Source organism: Chinchilla lanigera, unplaced genomic scaffold (assembly GCF_000276665.1).
Source record: "Chinchilla lanigera isolate Chin_1 unplaced genomic scaffold, ChiLan1.0 scaffold00002, whole genome shotgun sequence".
Lineage (NCBI taxonomy): Eukaryota > Metazoa > Chordata > Mammalia > Rodentia > Chinchillidae > Chinchilla > Chinchilla lanigera.
The window spans coordinates 11,476,974-11,496,519 of record NW_004955403.1 but is presented as its reverse complement, the minus strand read 5'-3'; the positions used below and the strand labels follow the sequence as shown (position 1 = coordinate 11,496,519).

At 36.9% G+C, this 19,546-nt stretch overlaps 1 protein-coding gene across 2 annotated transcripts; it reads right to left on the bottom strand.

Moving 5' to 3' along the window:
• Positions 1 to 1,794: 1,794 nt before the first annotated feature.
• On the bottom strand, positions 1,795 to 17,838 carry Zswim2 (zinc finger, SWIM-type containing 2). Of its 2 annotated transcripts, none has more exons than XM_005373335.2 (9): positions 16,404 to 17,838; positions 15,383 to 15,459; positions 13,493 to 13,533; positions 11,673 to 11,883; positions 10,737 to 10,988; positions 6,860 to 6,944; positions 6,041 to 6,153; positions 3,727 to 3,880; positions 1,795 to 2,690 (listed from the first exon to the last, which is right to left on the bottom strand). In XM_005373335.2, exons 1-9 carry the CDS (start codon positions 16,710 to 16,712, stop codon positions 1,890 to 1,892), a joined length of 2,043 nt encoding a protein of 680 aa, XP_005373392.1. In that variant the 5' UTR covers positions 16,713 to 17,838; the 3' UTR covers positions 1,795 to 1,889. The 2 variants fall into 2 exon arrangements, with proteins under 2 accessions (XP_005373392.1, XP_005373393.1); XM_005373336.2 differs by having other exon boundaries at positions 16,548 to 17,836.
• Between the last annotated feature and the right edge of the window lie 1,708 nt (positions 17,839 to 19,546).

Here is a 19,546-nt window from a genome sequence, read left to right as displayed (position 1 = left end):
CCAAAGAGCAGAGCTGTTGGCAGTGCGCTCTAGTAGACATCCACATGCCTATACCCCAGGTCAGGTTGTCTACAGCCTTTCCACCTGCTAGCCCTGCTGAGCTGAGGTCATTTGCCACTGCCCGTGAGTCTGGGTTAGGTTATTCTCAGGCCATTTCTTCTTCCTCGCAAATGGGAAGACACACTCTGAAATTTAGTCTAAGTAAAAAACAAAAATCTGCTTAACTTTCACTCTTTGAGTCAGCTAATTTATATGCCTAACTCTAGGCAAAGCTTGCTCATAATTTCTACTCTCCTCTTGTAACATTTTATTTTTATATAGTATATTACTGAAATAATAAACTAATAGGAGCATCATCATTAACAAAGTTGAAAGTGGAATAGTATAACAATGGAGTCCTTATTTTATCTTTCTTATAAAATAAACTTTACAGCCTTATTTTTCTTGACGAACACCCCAATTATTATTCTTTCATAGCTCTTTCATAGTTTTGCTTTCTAAAAAATTTTTAAATCCTTTTTGCAGGATGATTTTAAAAAGGAGGCTGCAATACCTATTAAAAATAAATAACATTTGGTTAATTTAAAAATTATTACTCTTCAAAACAATTAGGCTGATAAAATCCTGGATTGCTGACAGATATAATTGTCATCCATTTGTACATCAGAAATAAGCCAAAGCTCCATTCAGCTTTAAAACACAGCTCAAGTTTTAATTAGCTGTCAGTTACTACTTCTGAACTACATATCTATAATTACTTTTAGTTGCTGATTTGCCTCAATTTAATTAATCATTTAAGTTCAAATGCTTTTGCAAATAACTTTGCCTGATGTCTTCAAAATTTCTTTCATGGAACTGTCTTCCATTACTACCATGGCAAAAAATAACTCATGTGAAATTTTCATCTTTGTTAAAGATAATCAAAATTAATGATATCAATGTTTAAAAAATAATATTTGAAAGGCTACTGGGCCACAGAAATTAAAAAAAACCAAGCATCTAATGGTTATGATTTTCAAAGGAACATTTTGCAGGAATGGTTACTTTGAAAACAGCAGGTTATAAAAACAAGTCTTTTAATAGTGATTGCTTCAACAAATTTGGCAGGACTTATAAAATAAAAATGTCTCGAAAATAAAATGGTAAAACCATTATGAATGTGTCAAGGTTTATGGCATTGTGTTTTGCTTTCATTTCATGTATAAGAAAATTCCTTTTAAGGAAGTAAAAGAAAATCACCACCTGGATTTTCCTATAGACTGTTGTTTCCTATAGGCTGATTCTTTGTGCAAAGAAAAGAAAAAAAAAAGAAAAACTATACAAATATCAGAAATAATCCCTGTATAATGTTTTATATATATATAGTTATATAACATATATTAGTGGTTTATATATATAATGTTACATAACACACACACACACACACACACACACACACACACACACACACATATATATTTTGAGACAGTGTCTCCCTATGTAGTTCATGCTGGCCTTGAACTCACTATGTAGTCTAGGCTGGCCTGGAACTTGCAGTGCTCCTCCTGCTTCAGCCTCCCAAATGCTGGGATTAGAGGTGTGAGTCACCATGCCCAGCTCTATAGTATATGTTATTAAGTGAAATATTTGAAAGCCGTGAGTTGAAGCAGGGAAAATCTATATCTTTACAAAAAGTTTAATTCATGTAAATGTACTATAGAAACTCTAATAAACTGTTTTATAAGTAATGAGGTAATTTTAAGTGCAGTAGTAATTCATAGACAAGCAGGCAAAATAACCACAGAGAATTTCATCTGCATTTATCAAGAGTGTATATGTTTTTCATGTTCTAAAAATAAAACTTTTTATATTCAATGTACAAATAGTTTGATAGTAATCAAAAATACTTTTCACAATCGAACCCCTTCCATTATTAAAGATAGTGCAGTACTTTGTGTATTTGAAGAATAAGATACAGGTTGCCTTGATAGATGATGACATTTTGGTCTAATTTTCCCCTTATAATTATTACATCTTTTCGACACACTAAGGTTAGTCACATTCCCATTAACAACAAGATTTAACTCCTCTGGAAGTAAAATATTTGATCTCCTGTTGTCCCGTCTCAGTGTAGTACTGTGCATCCTCTTTTCTTTATGGCTCACGTGTTTGGTTACTTTTTGACTCAGACCACTGTGGCGTTTTGGCCCACAAAAACTCTCCGTCTCAGGGTGACAACTCGTACTCTTCTGCGCAATGGAAGGAAGAAACGTTTGAGGTGATATTTTCCCAAGTGGTCCAGTGGGCAAATCCTGAAGATACCTGGGGAAATGTTGGCTAATTTTATGTTCACACAGTAATTTTCTTGAATTTGAGCCCTCTAATTTGACAGAGCATAGATCATCTATAGTTATATCCTGATAGGTATTTGTGGGACTTTGAAGTGTATTCAGCTTTTCAGAATTACTCTGGGGAATGGTAGGTAAAATTTCAGGTCTATTTTGTTTTAAAATTAATCTAGTACCAGGTACAAGAAATTTCAGTTCTTCCTGTTTTGACAGATGAGTGATGTTCATCCTGGAAGCTGGCTTGTATCCTTGTGCATCCATTGCTGTACTTTTCCAGATTAAAGGGCTGTGTATCACCAGTCCATCAATAGGGCATGCATTGCACTTGTGGAACAACCAGCTGTCAATGCATTTTCTATGAAACTGGAAAAAATGGTTATATGTTAATCAGAGATATAACTATCATGTTTGTAATCTGTGTTACTTATATAAATATTTCCCAGCATCATAACTGTATATTAGAACTATTTAGTAAAATAGAAGGTAATTCTCATCTACCAAGTCTTATGAAAATATTTTGAAGTTCACATAAATATAATGGATTTATGAACTAGTCACCATTTTCAACATTAAAATCCAATGATGTGTATAGATATCACTTTGTAATTTTGTTAAACATTCACTATTTAATGAAGCTATTGATTTTATGCTAATGACTTCTAACAAATGAAAATTATTATTATTATTTGCGGCCTGGTACTGAAGCCTGGGGCACTCTTCCTTTGAGCTACATCCCCAATCCTTTTTATTTCAAGACAGGGTTTTGCTAAGTGGCCCAGGCTGACCTTGAACTTAAGATCCTCCTGTCTCAGCCTTCTGAGAAACTGGGATTAAAAATTATTTAAAAATTAAACACTAGAGTTGGAAATTGGATCCAATGACAGTGAGATATAAAGGAAACCGTATTTTTGGTAATAATAGGAACTATCAGCCACTATAAATAAGGGTGATACTAACCCTACAAGATATTTATTGAAACAACTTTCTTTCTGTAAAAGCTTAGTTATCAACTATATAGCAATCAAACAATGTTAGGCTTTGATTCTAGTAAGTTCATATAAAAACTCATGTCAATTTAGGCATTTCTCTTTTGTCTAAAATTACATAGCAAAAAGTGTTCTACAAGTCCTTTAAACATAATTTAAGTAGATAAAAGAATCTAATGTAAAGCACCACTTGTCTTTCCTAGATGGTATCTATAGAAAAGAGTCCTAATCAATGAAAACAGACCCCGGGGCGGAGCTGCTGCTCCATACTCTGTGGCAGCTCGTTCTCATCTGTGCAATCTGACTTCTGCACAGAGTACAACTAGAAAGTGGAAGAATAAACTTAAATTGTCACTTCATTTGGGAAAACTGCCCATTTAGGGAAAGTCAAACTAAAACAATGTGACTTTTACCTTGTGGGAACATGGCAGCAGTCTCATGTGCTGACCAAGCTGAAATGATTTCAAACAAAGTCGACACTGGCAACCAGGAGCAAGCAGTTTACTATTCTTTGTGATCAGTAAGAGAGGGAGTGACTTCACAACGTGTTTCGGTGTGTAAACCTCGCTGAAAGTGAGCAGAGAGACCCGCATGTTCACATGTGAGGACAGATCTGGAAAAAACCAGCAGCGGGAACTTCTACATAATGCAGCTGAATGCATAGCATTCTTGAACCGAAGATAATCCATCTCAACCACTACAAAATGAAACTATTATACTGAAACAAGCATGGGGAAGATCCAACTTCACAGAGAGCAAAATTTAATTTGGTCATATAAAATAAAAGCACTAGTGTATATTTTTTATATTGTAATGTCAGTAAAACCAGGGCCAAATTTTGATGAGAACTATATTCTCAAATTATTTCAATCTTGGCCAACACTTTTGAGTGAGTGTTTAGAAAAATACAATCCAATTCCTTTTGTCAACTGGTAGAAAGTGAGGTCACAGTAAGCTGCACTGAGTATTTCACGTTATGGTGGTGATTGGCAAATCATAACTTTTAGGAAATCCATTTTCTCTGGGGTATGTGCTTACCACAACATTACTAGATGAGCTTACTGAAACCTTGAAAGTCCTGACCAGCATAGCAAGGATGATATAATGTGAATGAACTCATATTTGATGCCATTAGCAACTGGTTAAAAAAACAAATATCAAAACCAAACTTTGTTAAAAGATCAGATGCATTTCTACATTCAAAAGTCACTTATAACAAAGTTGACATATATGACTGGGGATATAACTCAGCAGCACAGCACCTGCCTGACAAGCATGAGGTCCTGAGTTTGATTCCTGGTGCCCAAAAAAGAAAGTTCACACATATTCTTCAGAAACATTTGTCTTTCTCATTACTCGATAGATACATCCTCATCTGGCTACACAAATTTGCTTTCATCAGCGTTATGTAATTTCAATTACATGTGTATTTTAGGACCTTTAAGGTTAGAATCCACTCTTTTTATCTTAAAATTCTTTTTTTTTTTTCCCATTGTCTTTATCTGGAATTTCTTTCTTCCCCCCATCATTTTCCTCCAGACTCACCACCAACCAGTATCTCCTAATTCAGCCCTTGTGGTACAATGTATTCTAAAAGAACACAGTATGATTCCTCATCAGGAGAAGTGGAGGTGGGGAGTTTTTGAAGAGACTCATTTCATGTCCTACAAAAGCTCTGATCTCCATAGTGTTTAGCGTACCCAATAGGCATGAGCCATACATCCACCGGGGTCTGGATAGAAACTCACCTACATGTGTGTGGTATGGAGGTGTGTTGTATGCCTGTCTATACATTTAGTGAGAAGAAGTGATTTTTGTTTGACTAATTCATTAAAACTACAAACAAAACAAAACAAACCCCCCAACTCCAGTTTTATCTCATCCTTTCAAAATAGCTTCTTTTGCATATGTTTTATAATGCACATCGTCTATTAATACATGCTTAATTTTCTGTAATTGACAAGGAGTAAGACTGAAGTTCTGTAAACAACCCAGTCAAGGTGCTGAAACGTGACCAATGTACTCAGTACTCTTACTCCATGGCCATGAAGTGGGGAGTGGAGTAAGAGGAGGAATGAAGCAGTGAATACTTTTCTCTGCCAGAGGTCAATTACTACAAAGGCAAACCTCAAAACTCTTTGTGACTTTTGTTTATCTAACTTAGGTCAGTTTCAATTTGATATTTATTTAGGGCTGGGGATTTAGCTCAGCGGCAAAGCGCCTGCCTGGCAAGCGCAAGGTGGTGAGTTCGGTTCCCAGTACGGGAGAAAAACCAAAACAAAACAAAACAAAACAAAAAAACAATTTGATATTTATTTAGATAATTATTTGATTACTGAAGAAACTGTGTGTATTCCCAATACCTACTACTATCTCTAATGGAATTAATTATAACAGATTATTTGAATGTTTGCTGTGTGTAGTAACTCATTTCACACTCAAAAAATTCATATGAGGTTGGTTGTACAATTATCCGCTTGTTTAAGATGAGCAACTGTGCAGAGAGATGTGACATTAATAGCCCAAAGTTACACACAGACAACATGTGGCTGAATTAGGACTGGATCTAAGCAGTCTTCACTTTATAACTTCACCTAGTATTTGGAAATGGTTAATAAATTAAATCAAATAGTAATATTAAGTCAAAGAATAAAATAATGTTTTCAGACTGAAAAATTATTCAAAGATCATGTTTACTAAAAAGGCAAATTTTACTTAGAACCTCACCCTTCCTTTTCTTGATAATGTGGCATCTTTTCTTCTATCTTACTTTTAATATCTAAGTATTTTACATCTTCATGTGACTTTTTTTCTAGTGAACACCATCTTTGGTTTCTCTTCTGTAACAGGTAGAAAGTAGATATTACTTTGCAGGTCATGAAAATTTTTATTTTGTGGATTAAAAAAGTATTAGTCTACTTATCAATTATATAATAATGGGAAAATACTATTTTAAATGTGGCTATTCTTTTTTTAATCACATTAAAATATCAAATAGTTATCAGGTCTCATGTACTCTTGTATAACTACCATAATGTATTACTTTTTAAAGTAAAATTATTAACAATTGTGGACATTTTGTTTTATAGTGTATAATTAGAAAAACAGCATTATTATCAGCATCACATGATACTTAAATGTATAGTTCAAATGATATCAATAAAGTTCCATGTTTAATTATTATTGGTGTAAGAAATTTTAAGAGAAAAGCACATATGATTGTCAACCCTGATATGCCAAATTATAAGGTTGAAATCATTTATAACTAATTTGCAAGTTTTCCTATAATTCTTGTTTGCAAGCTTTATTTATAATGTTATCAGATGTCTGCTATGGTGTTAGGGTTTACAAATTACCAGTGCAAGAACTGCTTGGCTTGTGCACCTATGCAAAAAAAGAGTTCTTCTAGAAATATCCTTGTAGATTTTCATTAAAAATCACCCAACTTTGTTCCAGAGCATCACCTACTCTTTATATTCTTAGGTTTACTTAGTTTTATAGCAAGACAAATCCAAACCCTTTATTAGAGTCACGATGATACTGCACCTCACGAAATGAAAATGTATGGGGAGCGTGGCAGGAGCTATCAAAGCATTTCTGGCACAAGTGGTAGTCTACACATTCTGTACACCTAAAAATGAAAAAGGGCAAAACAGGCAAAAGAGAATCTCGTTACTGTCATGTTTTTAGATGAAAAATTCTGACCCAAACTTTTTGGGAATGAACCAAACGTGATTTCAGGTCCCATTGTGTATTGCTTTCCTATTGCTACTCTAAAAACTTGACAAATGTATCTGCTTAAATAATGCAAATTTATGATCTTACAGTTCTGCAAAGAAAGTCTAACATGGGTCTAACTGGCTACAAATAAGAGGCTAGCAAGGCTGTGTTGGTGTTTTAGGGACCTGAGAGAACCCATTTCCGTGTTCACCTTCTAGAGATGAGAGGCATTTCTTAACATGTGGCCCTCTGCTCCACCTTCAAAGTGAGCTTGGTAGCAGCTCCCTGCCTTTCTTCCCTTGCCAGATTTCTTGCTGGATTTCTCGCTGCCACTTTGAAGAACAATTATCCTGGGCTTATCCAGGTCAGGATACCCTTACTTCAAGGTCATCTGATTGGAAGCCTTAATTCAATCTGTTACCTCATTTGGCTATGACCCGTGACCTGATATACAGGTGTGCACATAAGGATGCCTGCATATAGCACTCATGAGACCAGTGTTGTAACCAGCGTCCCATTCCAGGATGGCTTCCTAGACTAAATCATCTTTCCGTCATCTCCCTCTCTAAACTCCTGTAGGGTCAGTAACCCATTAAATATTCTGTCATTTGATTTCCCAATGTTTCTTTCTAGTCGTTCCACGAATGCTACAATTACACTTAGCAGATTACGACTTGAAAGTGGGATTATACTCCTTTTCTTTCTCCACAGAATGAGAAAAGATAAACATACAAAAAATTTCAATAAAAAACAACTGATACAATTTTTAAAATTTAATTTTCCTTAAAATCCCAATGTCAAGTGCATACCGCTTATAAAAATTTGCCACAAGCCTAGAATTTTAATTAACTTGCTGTAAGATTTACCAAACAATAACCTGAGCAGTAGTCAAATAAACTTATTTCTAATTTACATTATCAAAGATTTATAAGGTTATTTCCATGAGAAATTGGGAAGCAATATGTCCTTCAGACATTTTAGTATTAAGAACTAATTTGTTTATTATTACTATTTATACACACATGGATTCTTGATAATCAACATCCATAGGTTGGTGCAGTGCTGCTGGATATATCAAAGTACCCTGGGGGAGAAAAAGATGAACATCTACATGCTTCCCCATATACCTGTTATTTTTGAATTGACATCTTAAAATATAAAAACAGCTGGATCATGAAGCCCTAATGAAAGAGCTGACTTTCTTTTTGTGTTTTTGGTTTTTTGTCTTTTTGAGACAGGGTCTCGCTATGCAGTTCAGGCTGGCCCTGAGCTCACTTTGTAGCCCAGACTGGCCTCGAACTCGCAATGATCCTCCTGCCTCAGCCTCCCGAGTGCTGGGATTACAGGCGTGCGCCACCACACCTAACTGAGACTTTCTTGTTTACCTTTTCTCCTACTCAATCTGTTTCTCAAAGTACCCGAAGTAATTCTTCAGGCCGAGGCCTGCAACGTCAGCACCGCACTCGAGGGAAAGGAAGGAGGATGGCGTCATACGTGTTGCACACACATTCTTCAATTTGTAACACAGAACCGTGACAGCAGTGACAAATTGCTGGCCAGGCTGCTGAGGAGGAGCCACGCGAAGGTGTTGGCGAAGGAGAGTGCCCAGCAGCGGCCAGGGCAGCGCCGAGGCGGAGGAGGGTGTAATGAGGCCGCGCAAGGAGAATCCAAGACTTCCCAGAGCAACAGAGGAGCGCACTGTTCGCACAGAATACCTAAAAGGGGCACTATCTTGATGTAACCCGCCGCGCTCACACATTAGCCACTTGAGGAATACAGGGGCTGAGAATTTTGCACTGTGGCCCTCAGTGTCTTTGTACCCCACAGCTGCTGGACCCAGACAGTGGTTGCTACTACTGAAGACCAAGGTCTTTCTCCTCCCAGAACTCTGTTACCGACCTTCCCAGGACAAGCTGAACACTCCCCAAAGAATTATCACTAAAACTCTGCCCTTCCTCCTCCAGTTAGAGGCTTCTCTGGAGCCTCCTCAGGCCAGCCACTTCCTAAGACTTTTGTCAGTGATGAGGTTTCATTTGTGTGACGCATCCAGAAAACTGAGCGCTAAATTCAGAGGAGAGAGGTGTAATTTTCTGTTGAGGACTATAGGAAGGTTTTATGGTTTTATGGGAAAGTTTAATCTATATAATTTAAGTTGTGTGCATAGAATGTAGTGCTAGAGACACTGAAAAGTAAACTGGTGAATTTTAGAAGAATTTTTAAAATTAAAACAAAATAATCCATTACTTATAATTTTAATTAATAAAACATAATTTTCAGGCAATGAATTGATGTTTAATTGTGATGATTATGGGAAAATGGTGAAAACTGCTCTATTAGTTATCTCACTTTTGTTGTTATTGCTGAGGTGCAAAATATGAAAGAAAATAAAAGAATTTGTTGCAGGGGCTGGGAATTTAGCTCAGCGGCAAAAGTGCCTGCCTGGCAAGCGCAAGGTGGTGAGTTCGGTTCCCGGTACCGGAGAAAAACCAAAAAAAAAAAAAAAAAAAGAATTTGTTGCAATTAGGACTTTTTGGAATTTGATGAAAAAGGCAGTCTCCCTCTGGTTTAATCTTAGGAGATTTTGGCAATGACCTCTTTGTTGTTCAAGGAAAGTGAGAGATGCGGCGTAACTCTGAGCTTGGTTCTCATCTAGGACAGTGCCACAAGGCTAGGTCCAGGGCTTCTCGTCCGGTGTGCTACTGGGGATGTGACCTATACTCCAGTGCAAGGGCAATTCTCTTGCAAAAGTGAAGAAAGTAAAATCAGATCACATGTCTAGAAATCCCACATAAGCTGCCATCAAATAAGGCAATCGCAGCTTATGCAGTTGGAAGAAGGCTGGGTTGAAGGGCAGGTGCTCTAACGGTCAAGGTTTTGAAAAGTTACTAGGACTAGAGATCCCATTCAACCCAGCTATCTCCCTTCTGGGTATTTTTCCAGAAGAACTACAAACATCATTCCACAGAGATACATGTGCACCCATGTTTATAGCTGCTCAATTTGTAATAGCTAAATCGTGGAAGCAACCGAAATGTCTATCAGTTGAGGAATGGATAAAAAAGATGTGGTATTTTTACATAATGGAGTATTACTCAGCTATAAAGAAAGATAAACTTGAGGCTTTTATAGCTAAATGGATGCAACTAGAGTCCATACTCACAAGTGAAATAAATCAGACCCACATGTGTAAATACCATATTGTCTCACTAGTGTAGGAACCTGAAAGAGTAAATAAAATCTGAAAGGTATAATAGATATCGTGAAAGGGAAAGAAATTGTTCAAAGGGAAGGAACAACTGGGATGTGGGAAAAGAGAGAAACAAAGAAAGGAAAATATGTATATATATATATATATATATATATATATATATATATATGTATCTCTATATACACACACAGGATAATTGAGAGAATCATATTACCAGCCTCTCTTGCTTTATTGAAAAGAACAGTTTATGTTTAACTGTTTGATCAATCTTAAATGCCTATTTTTAACTGAGTTACCAATTTGAAGATACCAATATGTAATACAATCTCCATTGTCAATTTTCTATCACCTTGTCTGAAACTCTGTATTGCTTCTATTGTCTAAGTGTTGTTTTGTTTATGTCTGTTTGTTTGTCAGTGTGTTTTCATTCTTTATCTTTACAAATAAAAAAAAGAAAAGTTAAAAGGAATTTGTAGTTATACTGGTGACACTCACTTATAGCATTTCCCCTTTATCGGAAATTGTTCACAGTGATTACAGTGAATTCCAAGGTGTTTGTCCAGCCGTTCTTTCTCGGTGGTAGCCATAAGTTTGCTGGAGTTTCTGAATTCTTCCAAAATAACTTTTAATGGTGCGAACTCTTTCCTGCACAGAGGACATTTCACCATGGAAGAGCTTGAGGTCATATTCTGGTAGTTAGCCAAGATCTTCATGCATTTGATATGAACATTATTGCCACAGCCAAATCTATCAGAAATAAAATTCAAGGTTACCATCCCTGTACAGAAAAGTTTTATATTATACATACATTGTATCTATTTATATATCATAAACACCTTTATATATAAAAATGTCTGTTTTAAGACCTTTATTCCTATAAAAAGACTCAGAACTAATTTTTCTGGATATAGTTTGATTACATCCATACAAATCGAGTTTACCATATTTACCATATTTAATTTAGTACATCAGAATCGACACACAACTTTTCTCTGATCCAGTGAAGTAATGAAAGAGTTTGGACCATAAAAATATTTTTATTTGTAAAATGACTGAAAACCATCTTAACACAAAGGAAAATTATAATGATGCCACCTGATTTTCTCAGAAATCACACTCTAACTACCTAAGAAATATCTGCTGAGAGAAACAATATTTGTGGAAGTTGTTAATAATGTTACAATATGCAATAGAGACAGCCATGTGAAAAACTACAATGAAAAACTACAATGTGTATGACATTTTGGCCAATAAGCAGGAGGAAAAATAACAATGAAAAAACTAGCAGTGTACATGTTGGCAAACAAAAGGACACTAAGAAAAACACTTTCTATTTTTCTCTATCAACATGTCTCATACTTTAATCAGTTGTAAACATGCTGAGTTAGACTTTTTCATAAGTGCGTATAAGCCAAAGACAAAATCCATCACCTGCAGAAGGTGACAGGGAGCCTTTTCTCCAGAAGTTCCTCTTGGCAAATAGAGCAGATGTCCTCAGGACCAACTTCCTTCTGCTGGACGTACCCATCTCCTTCCCCATGTGCACTGTCATCAGGCCTTGCTACCTGTGGTGTCTGAACTCTGTGTATCCCCAGCAGCAGGTCGTTTATTGCTCCTTCTGTAAGACCTAACTGGAAAGCAGCTAGTGAAAAACCCCACAGTATTAAAACACAGCGGCAAAACTGGGAATACAGAGATGTAATAATTTATGCTTCAGGTTAGAGTTTTCTTTCAAGGGGCAGAAGGAGAGTTTTTTAGTTGAATCATATGCTGACAGTGACCACTTCTTTGCAGTCTTTTCAGGGCCAAAATGTCAGAAAGGAGTCATTTATAAAAAGGGTGGAAATTATCTTTCTTTTCTTGTTACTGAAAAAAGTGCAAATAGTGCACTGTAAGGATTTTGGATAGGATGGTGTTCATTTTTGGATTGGTGTCATAATTACATTCTGCATCTTGGGGGCTTGGGATTTAGCTGAGTGGCACAGTGCCTGCCTGGCAAACGCAAGGTCGTGAGTTCGATTCCCGGTACCGAAGAAAAACCAAAAAAAAAAAAAAAAAAAGTTCTGCATTTTGATTTGTTCATTTGTCCATGGAGCACAAACACATAAAAGGAAAACAAGAATATCTGAGTTGTATGATTTATGCTTGTTAGATGAATAAATGAAAAAATGTACAGTGGGAAGCCAAGAGTGAATTAATTGTGCCTATTTTCTTGTTTCAATTTTGGGTCACTACACAAAGTGTCTCGGGGGCACGCTCTTCTCCGATTCAGTCTGACTCCTCAGGACACTCTATTCAGCACCCTGTTGCCCGCACCTGTGTGAAGTACACACTCTGATTTCTGAATTTTCTCCCGCCTGCTGTCCTTACTAGAAACTGTGTTTTAAGAGCCTGCCTAAATAGAATCTTTGAATTGAAAACTGATCATCACTATAATTCTTATGAATATAATGCACATTTATAAAAATTTTATTTATTTTTAAAATTTTATTTATTTATTTTTTTGTTTGTTTTTGTTTTGTTTTCCAGTACCGGGAATCAAACTCACAACCTTGCACTTGTCACGCAGGCGCTGTGCCGCTGAGCTAAACCCCCATCCCCTATAAAAATTTTAAAATGCAGCTCATACAGGGGTCTTGTATAGGACCAACAGCTCCTTGGGGGCAGGCAATACTGATAATGGCAGCACCTTTACTATAAAATGTCTACATTTAATGACCTACAATAAAATTGTCTCTTCCCTTTATTTTTGAGGACTCGAATTTAACATCTTACAACACCTGACTCTAAACTCAATTTAAGTACTAACATAAAACTACTACATTTTACATTAAGAACGTTCTTAAAAAAATTTTCAATCAGTAAACACTTTTGGATAAAATTATGTGCCATCCTATTTCTGAGATGTAAAAAATTGCATTTAAAATTTTTCTTACTATTAAAACAATTTTAGATACAGAAAGCACTGTGAAGTTTTGCCCCGGATATGAAATATTTTCTGCCAAATAACTGGCCATTGTTTCATCTTTATTTTTGAGTGTCTTTGACTTTGAAAATGGTATGTCAAAGTAGTTTTGTTTTTCTAAATCAAAGAAGAAAAATATTCCAACTTTAAGAAGCTGGGCTATACACAGTGGATTCTTTTGAAACGTAAGCATCTAAATTCAGAATATATTTAAAGTAAAAAATTCAACACATAAAATGTAAATTTCAAATTAGTGAAAATAAATACCAAAACCCATAAAACTTACATTCATGATTCCTTGGAAGCCTGAATTTTTTCAACAAGATCCTAATATTCACAAGTAGAAAAAAATGAAAACATTCAATCTACCATAACTCAAAAATATTTCTAAAAAATTTTAGGAGAGAAATAGCATCATATAATTTGCACTGGGATGTGTTATGAAGAAAATTAAAGTGTTATGAAGAAAATTAAAGTATCAATTTTCAGTAATAACGGTAGTTAAACTTATGTTTTCAAATAAACATGAAAAAGTATGATTAATGGAAGCAAAACACATTGGTAAAGAAATTTATCAGAGAGAGTCCACATATTTCTTATGACGTATAGCTTTCAGAGACAGGCGAGTGAGGGTTTTAGGTATTTATAGTACTTCTTTTGATCTTCCTGGAAATGAAGTATAATATCTGGATATAGTACCAAGTGATATAGCACTTCAATGTATGATAGAAAAATATTTTCAAATCTCACCAAATAAAATGAAATGTGATTTTAAAAGTGGCAAATACATATTTAGTTATTGTTTAAATATATTAAGTATACTTTAGTATATTAAATTCTTGGACTATATTTCCACTTAATTTGTTTAAAGCAAAATTAGTTACATTAAAATCAAAATTGAGTGCTCTTGCTTTGGTATACAATAAAAATGGAAAACCTACTGTAAGTATAATGGTATCAAGTTGCAAGTTTTGAAAGAAGTATATTTTTATCATTATGTGACAAAAGCAAATAACCCATGTTCATGGATGCTTAATAAAAACCAACCAAAATGAAATAACAAAAAACCTGGTAAGGCATTAGAAAATAACACACATACTGTACTGCTTTTTTTTAACCTATAAATAAAACCATTAGAAATGACGTAGTCTTTCTTAAATTTTTTTCATTTTCTCCTCAAACATAAATTATAAATAAATAATAATATAATGAAGGATCTGTTGGGATGAGTGTAGATAAACAGGCAAAACAAAATGAAAGGAATTGAGGTTTTAAACTAACCGAGACTTCTTTTTCTATTTCTGGGGATTAATAACCCGATAAAAAGATCCTGACACTAAAAGAATGATTTCAAATTTGAGAAAAGTAATCTTCAATACAGTCCTATTTCTATCTTGAAAGATTCATGGCAAAGTATTCACTGAAAAAGAAAAAACCACTGTGAAAAGATCAGCAAAAACCAGCATAATAGAGTGAATATTTTCAACTCCATTGTATTCATGAGAAAAACAGAACACTTGATTTCAAGAAAATTTGTTGAGGCACAGTAATGCCTCAAAATGAATCACAAATTTAACATCAGTAATGCGAATCTGGCATTTTTCACACTTTATAGGTTTCGCATTTGTAGGTAGAATGAGAATGAGTCTAAAAGTTGATGTTTTTATTAAGAAAACATTAACATTATAAAATTTCCCTCAATCTAAATTTTATTGTTTCCATTGTAAATGAGATACTGACTAATACATTGGTAAATAATGGCCATTCAAATTTTACATTGCACCAACACTAAATTTCTTTAATCTTCTTGCATTCAAACCAAGAAAAAGTTAAAATATATAATCCATCAAGACATTGCTTGGTGGAAGATCTTCATTATAAACTTGTTATTAATAGAAAAAATGGACCAAAACATTGAGACCAAATGCTAAGGGAAATAAATCAGACACACAAGCTTAAATAGTTTCTCTTATGTGAGAAACCCAAAGTATAAATAGAGCAAAATAAAAGACAGATAATAGGAAGTAGAGAGGGGATAAGAGAGGGTGGGAGAGGGAGCGGAGGGGAAAGAGCTGCAAAAAGAATTAAGATGTGTTACGTACGTGTACCAACTCTCCTGTAATCATTATATACTGCAAACAAGTACTAATAAAAACTTAATAAAAAAATCACATACCAGCATATATGCTTACAAAGTTCCCTTCCTTTCAGAAATGTGGAACAGTTACAAACATGAGGGTTTCCTAGGAAAACCTTTAAAAGAAAAATGCATATTTAAAAATGCCAGTGAATGTTAGAGCAAAACTAAGTTATTATTTAATTTGATTAATAGAGACTTAAAGAGGTAACTTGGTTTAGGTGAGTCCACATGGAGCCTATTATTAGCCAGCCTATTGGAAAATCTCAACTTTTGGCAAACACCTTCGACTGATATTTCACTTCCTTATTCTTTCCTTGGTTAACAATACGCATTATGAATTAAGACAGTCTTGAGTGATCTTTACACAGATGAGACTATAAGTTTAAAAGCTGAAAAACAAAAACCAAACAAAAACCTCTCAAAACAATGATTCTTACTATAGGGAACTCTGGAGTAGACCTAAACACCTTTTGTAGGTAACCCACTTTGTATTTTTGTTTGTTTTGGATTTAAAATTTAATCTTATTCAAGAGGAGTAATTTTACTCATCAAGACTGTATTGGCTAACACAGTTTATGAAAGCCAGTAAGTTTTGTAAGCAACAAGGGGAAAAGAATGCTTTAAAAACGCAGACAGGTAGATTGTATTCAGTACTCTAAAATACATGGCACTAAGTTACAATTTTCCAAGTAACTCATGGGAGGGGTGTGCACTGGCCGATTTTTGCTGAGAATGGACTATATAAATATAAAATATCCCTAGTCTTTCAGCAAAATGAAAGAATTTTTATTAAGAGCTTTCCAAAGGCATCACCATTTAAACTATGCTTTAATGGGGCCTTGTTATGTTGTAAAGTGAATAACCCGAAACTGGTTTTGTTTATGGAGCAAGTATTTACGGTCTGTACATCTGTAGGATTTCCATTTTGATTGGTTTACAGGATTAGTGACTACTGGAAATGGTTCCATTTCTTACAAACTAAATGCACATATAAAACCTCTGACGTTTTCAGAGGGGCCATCAAGGGGCCATCACTGTGCCAGAGTTTGGATACAACCTGAGGTCCTAATCCCCAACAAACAAACTCTCGCAGCAACCGCTCTTTCTCTCCCCCTGTGCAGTGTTCCGGAGTGGCCCGGGCGGGGATGCGAGGACTGAGGGTGACCGGGGAAGGAAGGGATGGAGACGACCGCATAGTTACTCGGAAATCCCCGTTCTCCGGCTCTTCCTCCCTCAGCAGGAAGCCGGTGGGACCTATCTCTCGCAGGAGATAGATGCTGCTGCTCAGGGCCTGGTCCTGCTGCCAGCTGAGGCTGTCGCTCGGGTGTCTTCGCCGGCTGGACGCCTCGCAGCCTCGGCGGAGCATCCTGCGCCGCTGCCAGCGGAGGCGCCCGCGGGTCTCTATGGCGACGGCGTGGGACCGGTTGCCGTGCTAACGGGGCGAGCTCCGCCGCTCCCGGCGTGCTGTGCGCGGAGCTGTGGGCAGGGCGGGCTCTGCGCATGCGCCCTTACACCCTGCAGCCGGGCGCGCTTCCTAAAAGCAGGGCTGGCGGAGTGAGCGCTAACGTGGCACGGAACTTTGGACCCCGGATGCTGCATCACCTCTGCGGATTCCTAGTCTTGTTCTGAAAGGCCCACAGGTGTTGCTGACGTTCAGCAGTGCCCCAGAGACATCTCCCGGTTGCTCGAGAGGTGCACGGACGGAAGGAGTCCTTCCGGGTCTCAGGTCGCGGTACCTTGGTTCCGCCCTTCCGCCGGCACCAGGGAACGACCCGACGCCGGCGCTCGGAGCTACGGCCCAGCCTCCGTACGAGGCTCTGTGCTCCTCCTGGCCGGCCTTGCCCCGGGCTCTGGCCCATCGCGGCGTCCTGAAGCCGGGAGCGCTCAGCCGGTTTGGGTCGGGCTGGGCCCTAAAGGTGCACAGACTTGTTTAAAGAGAGTTTCAAAATACGCAGTGCCGACGCAGTCATCCCTAGGTGTCTCCGAGCTTTGTTCTGTTCCAGAAGGCGCTGTCCCGCGAGCTTGAGTGGAGCTCTGCAGTAGGCGCGGCTCCACCCTCGGAGCCTTCCTGAGGGAAACAGCATGTCTCCGGATTCGGAGAAACTTCAAACAGGACATAGCAGTAAGGACAGAAGCTACTTGTCCTGTTCTATCGCGGGAAGAAACCGGCACAGGACCGCCCCAAGAGCCGGGGAGGAGAAAATGGCGACGGCTGCAACGTGAGAGAAGATGGCGGCGGTGGCGGCCTGCACACGTGCGATGTCTGGATAAACACTTTCCAGACCCGGGCCTAAGAGTTTAACTGACTCAATTTTGTTTCTGGTCTCCTATTCGGAGTAGTAACATACATCTCGCAGTAATCACAATATTAACATCATTGCAGTGGTGCTGGAGGTTAAAGCTGAACATTGTACATTAGGAAAAACACCCATATTGAGAACAAAATACATTATAAATTATAAACTGAATGAAATTACATTACCACTTATAATTTTCAAAACATATTAATGACAGTTAATTTTTTTTTGTAAAAAGTTGCATTGAGTTTCACAGTGAAGGTACTTGATGTAGTCACCACACCTTTCCCTCCCTGTGTGTGTGTGTGTGTGTGTGTGTATGTATGTCGTTATTTAAGAATTTTAAAGATCAAATATAGCAATAATAAAGCATTATCTTTTACTTGGAATTAGTGACACTCCATATACAGGTGAACATAACATGCTTAAGACATAAGTAACATGCTCAAGACACAATAGTTATATAACCAAATAAACAGCCATAAATTCTATTTCTGGGAATTTAGAAAGTAACAGCATTCCTGCCTTTATGGAAATTAGAAAGCACAGATTGCTAGACAGAATTTCCGTCTAGCTGTAAAACATTTGTTTTTCTGTCAGCTAAAGCTTCAGAAACATTTTTGTAGCCAGGTGACAATTTCATGTGTTTGCCTTATAAGCATTCATAAACACATTTCATGTGTTTGCCTTATAAGCAGGAAAGATTCTGTGGACATTAAACTGGAGAATTATATTTCAACCAATTCTCAGTGTTCTCTCCACGTTCTATTTCAAGGCACTTTGCCCCTGGGAAGAGAATAGTATTCACTACTAGAAACAAAAACGCCCGAATGTCATGGATTGATACTTAGTTCTATGGATTCACTTTTTGCCGTGTGTGACACATGCTGAGCAATATGCAGAAGTACTGTGGAAGGCAGATGATGCCTTAGTTCCAAGGATTAAAGCAGGCAATAAAGAGAGGAGTTTGTGTTTGCTTGTACAGATAAGGACAAAAGAAAGGCAGAATACTGGTATCAGGCAAAGAAGAAACAGAATGCACTAACTTCAAGATTGGAAGCAAAGACTCCAAGGGGAGGTGACAGCTTGACGCCTTTGAAAAAGTGAAAGGGAGCCAATTAGAATTCCATGATCATCAACAGGGAGCAATCCAGAACTGGTCACGCTGGAGAAGTGACAGGCAAGAATCTAGGGGACATATGAATTCAAGATACCCTTTTTTTGTTTTTAGACAATGGACTACATAAGCTTTAATATTCCTGTACCTTATGAATGGAAATCTGAAATTTAAGCACTTTACCCTCAAGTTGGTCTTCAGGTTCCAATTAACTCAGCTAAACTCTAGATTGGTTTCTTCCTAACTCTCCTGACCTCCCTTGTCTTAGAACACTACTCTCGAAAACTTTGAACTGAAAATTCTTTTTCTGCCCTTCTGAGATGTAAATAGTCTCCAAGCCTCTTGTCAGTATTTCAACCTAGTAATGTTTTTTCTCAAGAACCTGGGGCCACCTTTTGAAACAGAATCATCAAGAAAAATAGGATACCTATATCTCAGTCTTTCTGGCAACTTAAGAGCCTAATTTAGACAGATGCAAATTAGCAAATACAGATCTCCTAATCACACTGACCAACCCTTTGCTAAAATCCTCCAGCACTTTTGGGTCATCCCAATGCTTAAAATTCCTGCTCTTTAGTGTAGTTGAGTTCAAACTCTCTCCCTTTTTGCAATAGCATTTAATTGTGTTTTTGGCTTGTTTAACTCCATCCAGTGAAATTTTTCTATGATAATACCATTTGTGTAAGAAGATTGCTTAGTTATTAAATTAGACTAAGTGACATTTTACTAAGGTTATTTTTCTCTTGTTATTAAGGGAAGTAGAGGCAATCATAGATAATTGAATCA

What these genes read in the sequence shown, in the direction of transcription:
- Zswim2 (XM_005373335.2), bottom strand. Translation starts at nt 16,712, where the DNA reads ATGCTCCGCCGAGGCTGCGAGGCGTCCAGCCGGCGAAGACACCCGAGC. An exon ending in ATACATTTTCATTTCGTGAG is followed by an intron (nt 6,154 to 6,859) that starts GTGCAGTATCAT and finishes TACCTGTTACAG; the next exon opens with AAGAGAAACCAAAGATGGTG. An exon ending in TGCTGCCATGTTCCCACAAG is followed by an intron (nt 2,691 to 3,726) that starts GTAAAAGTCACA and finishes CATTTTTTCCAG; the next exon opens with TTTCATAGAAAATGCATTGA.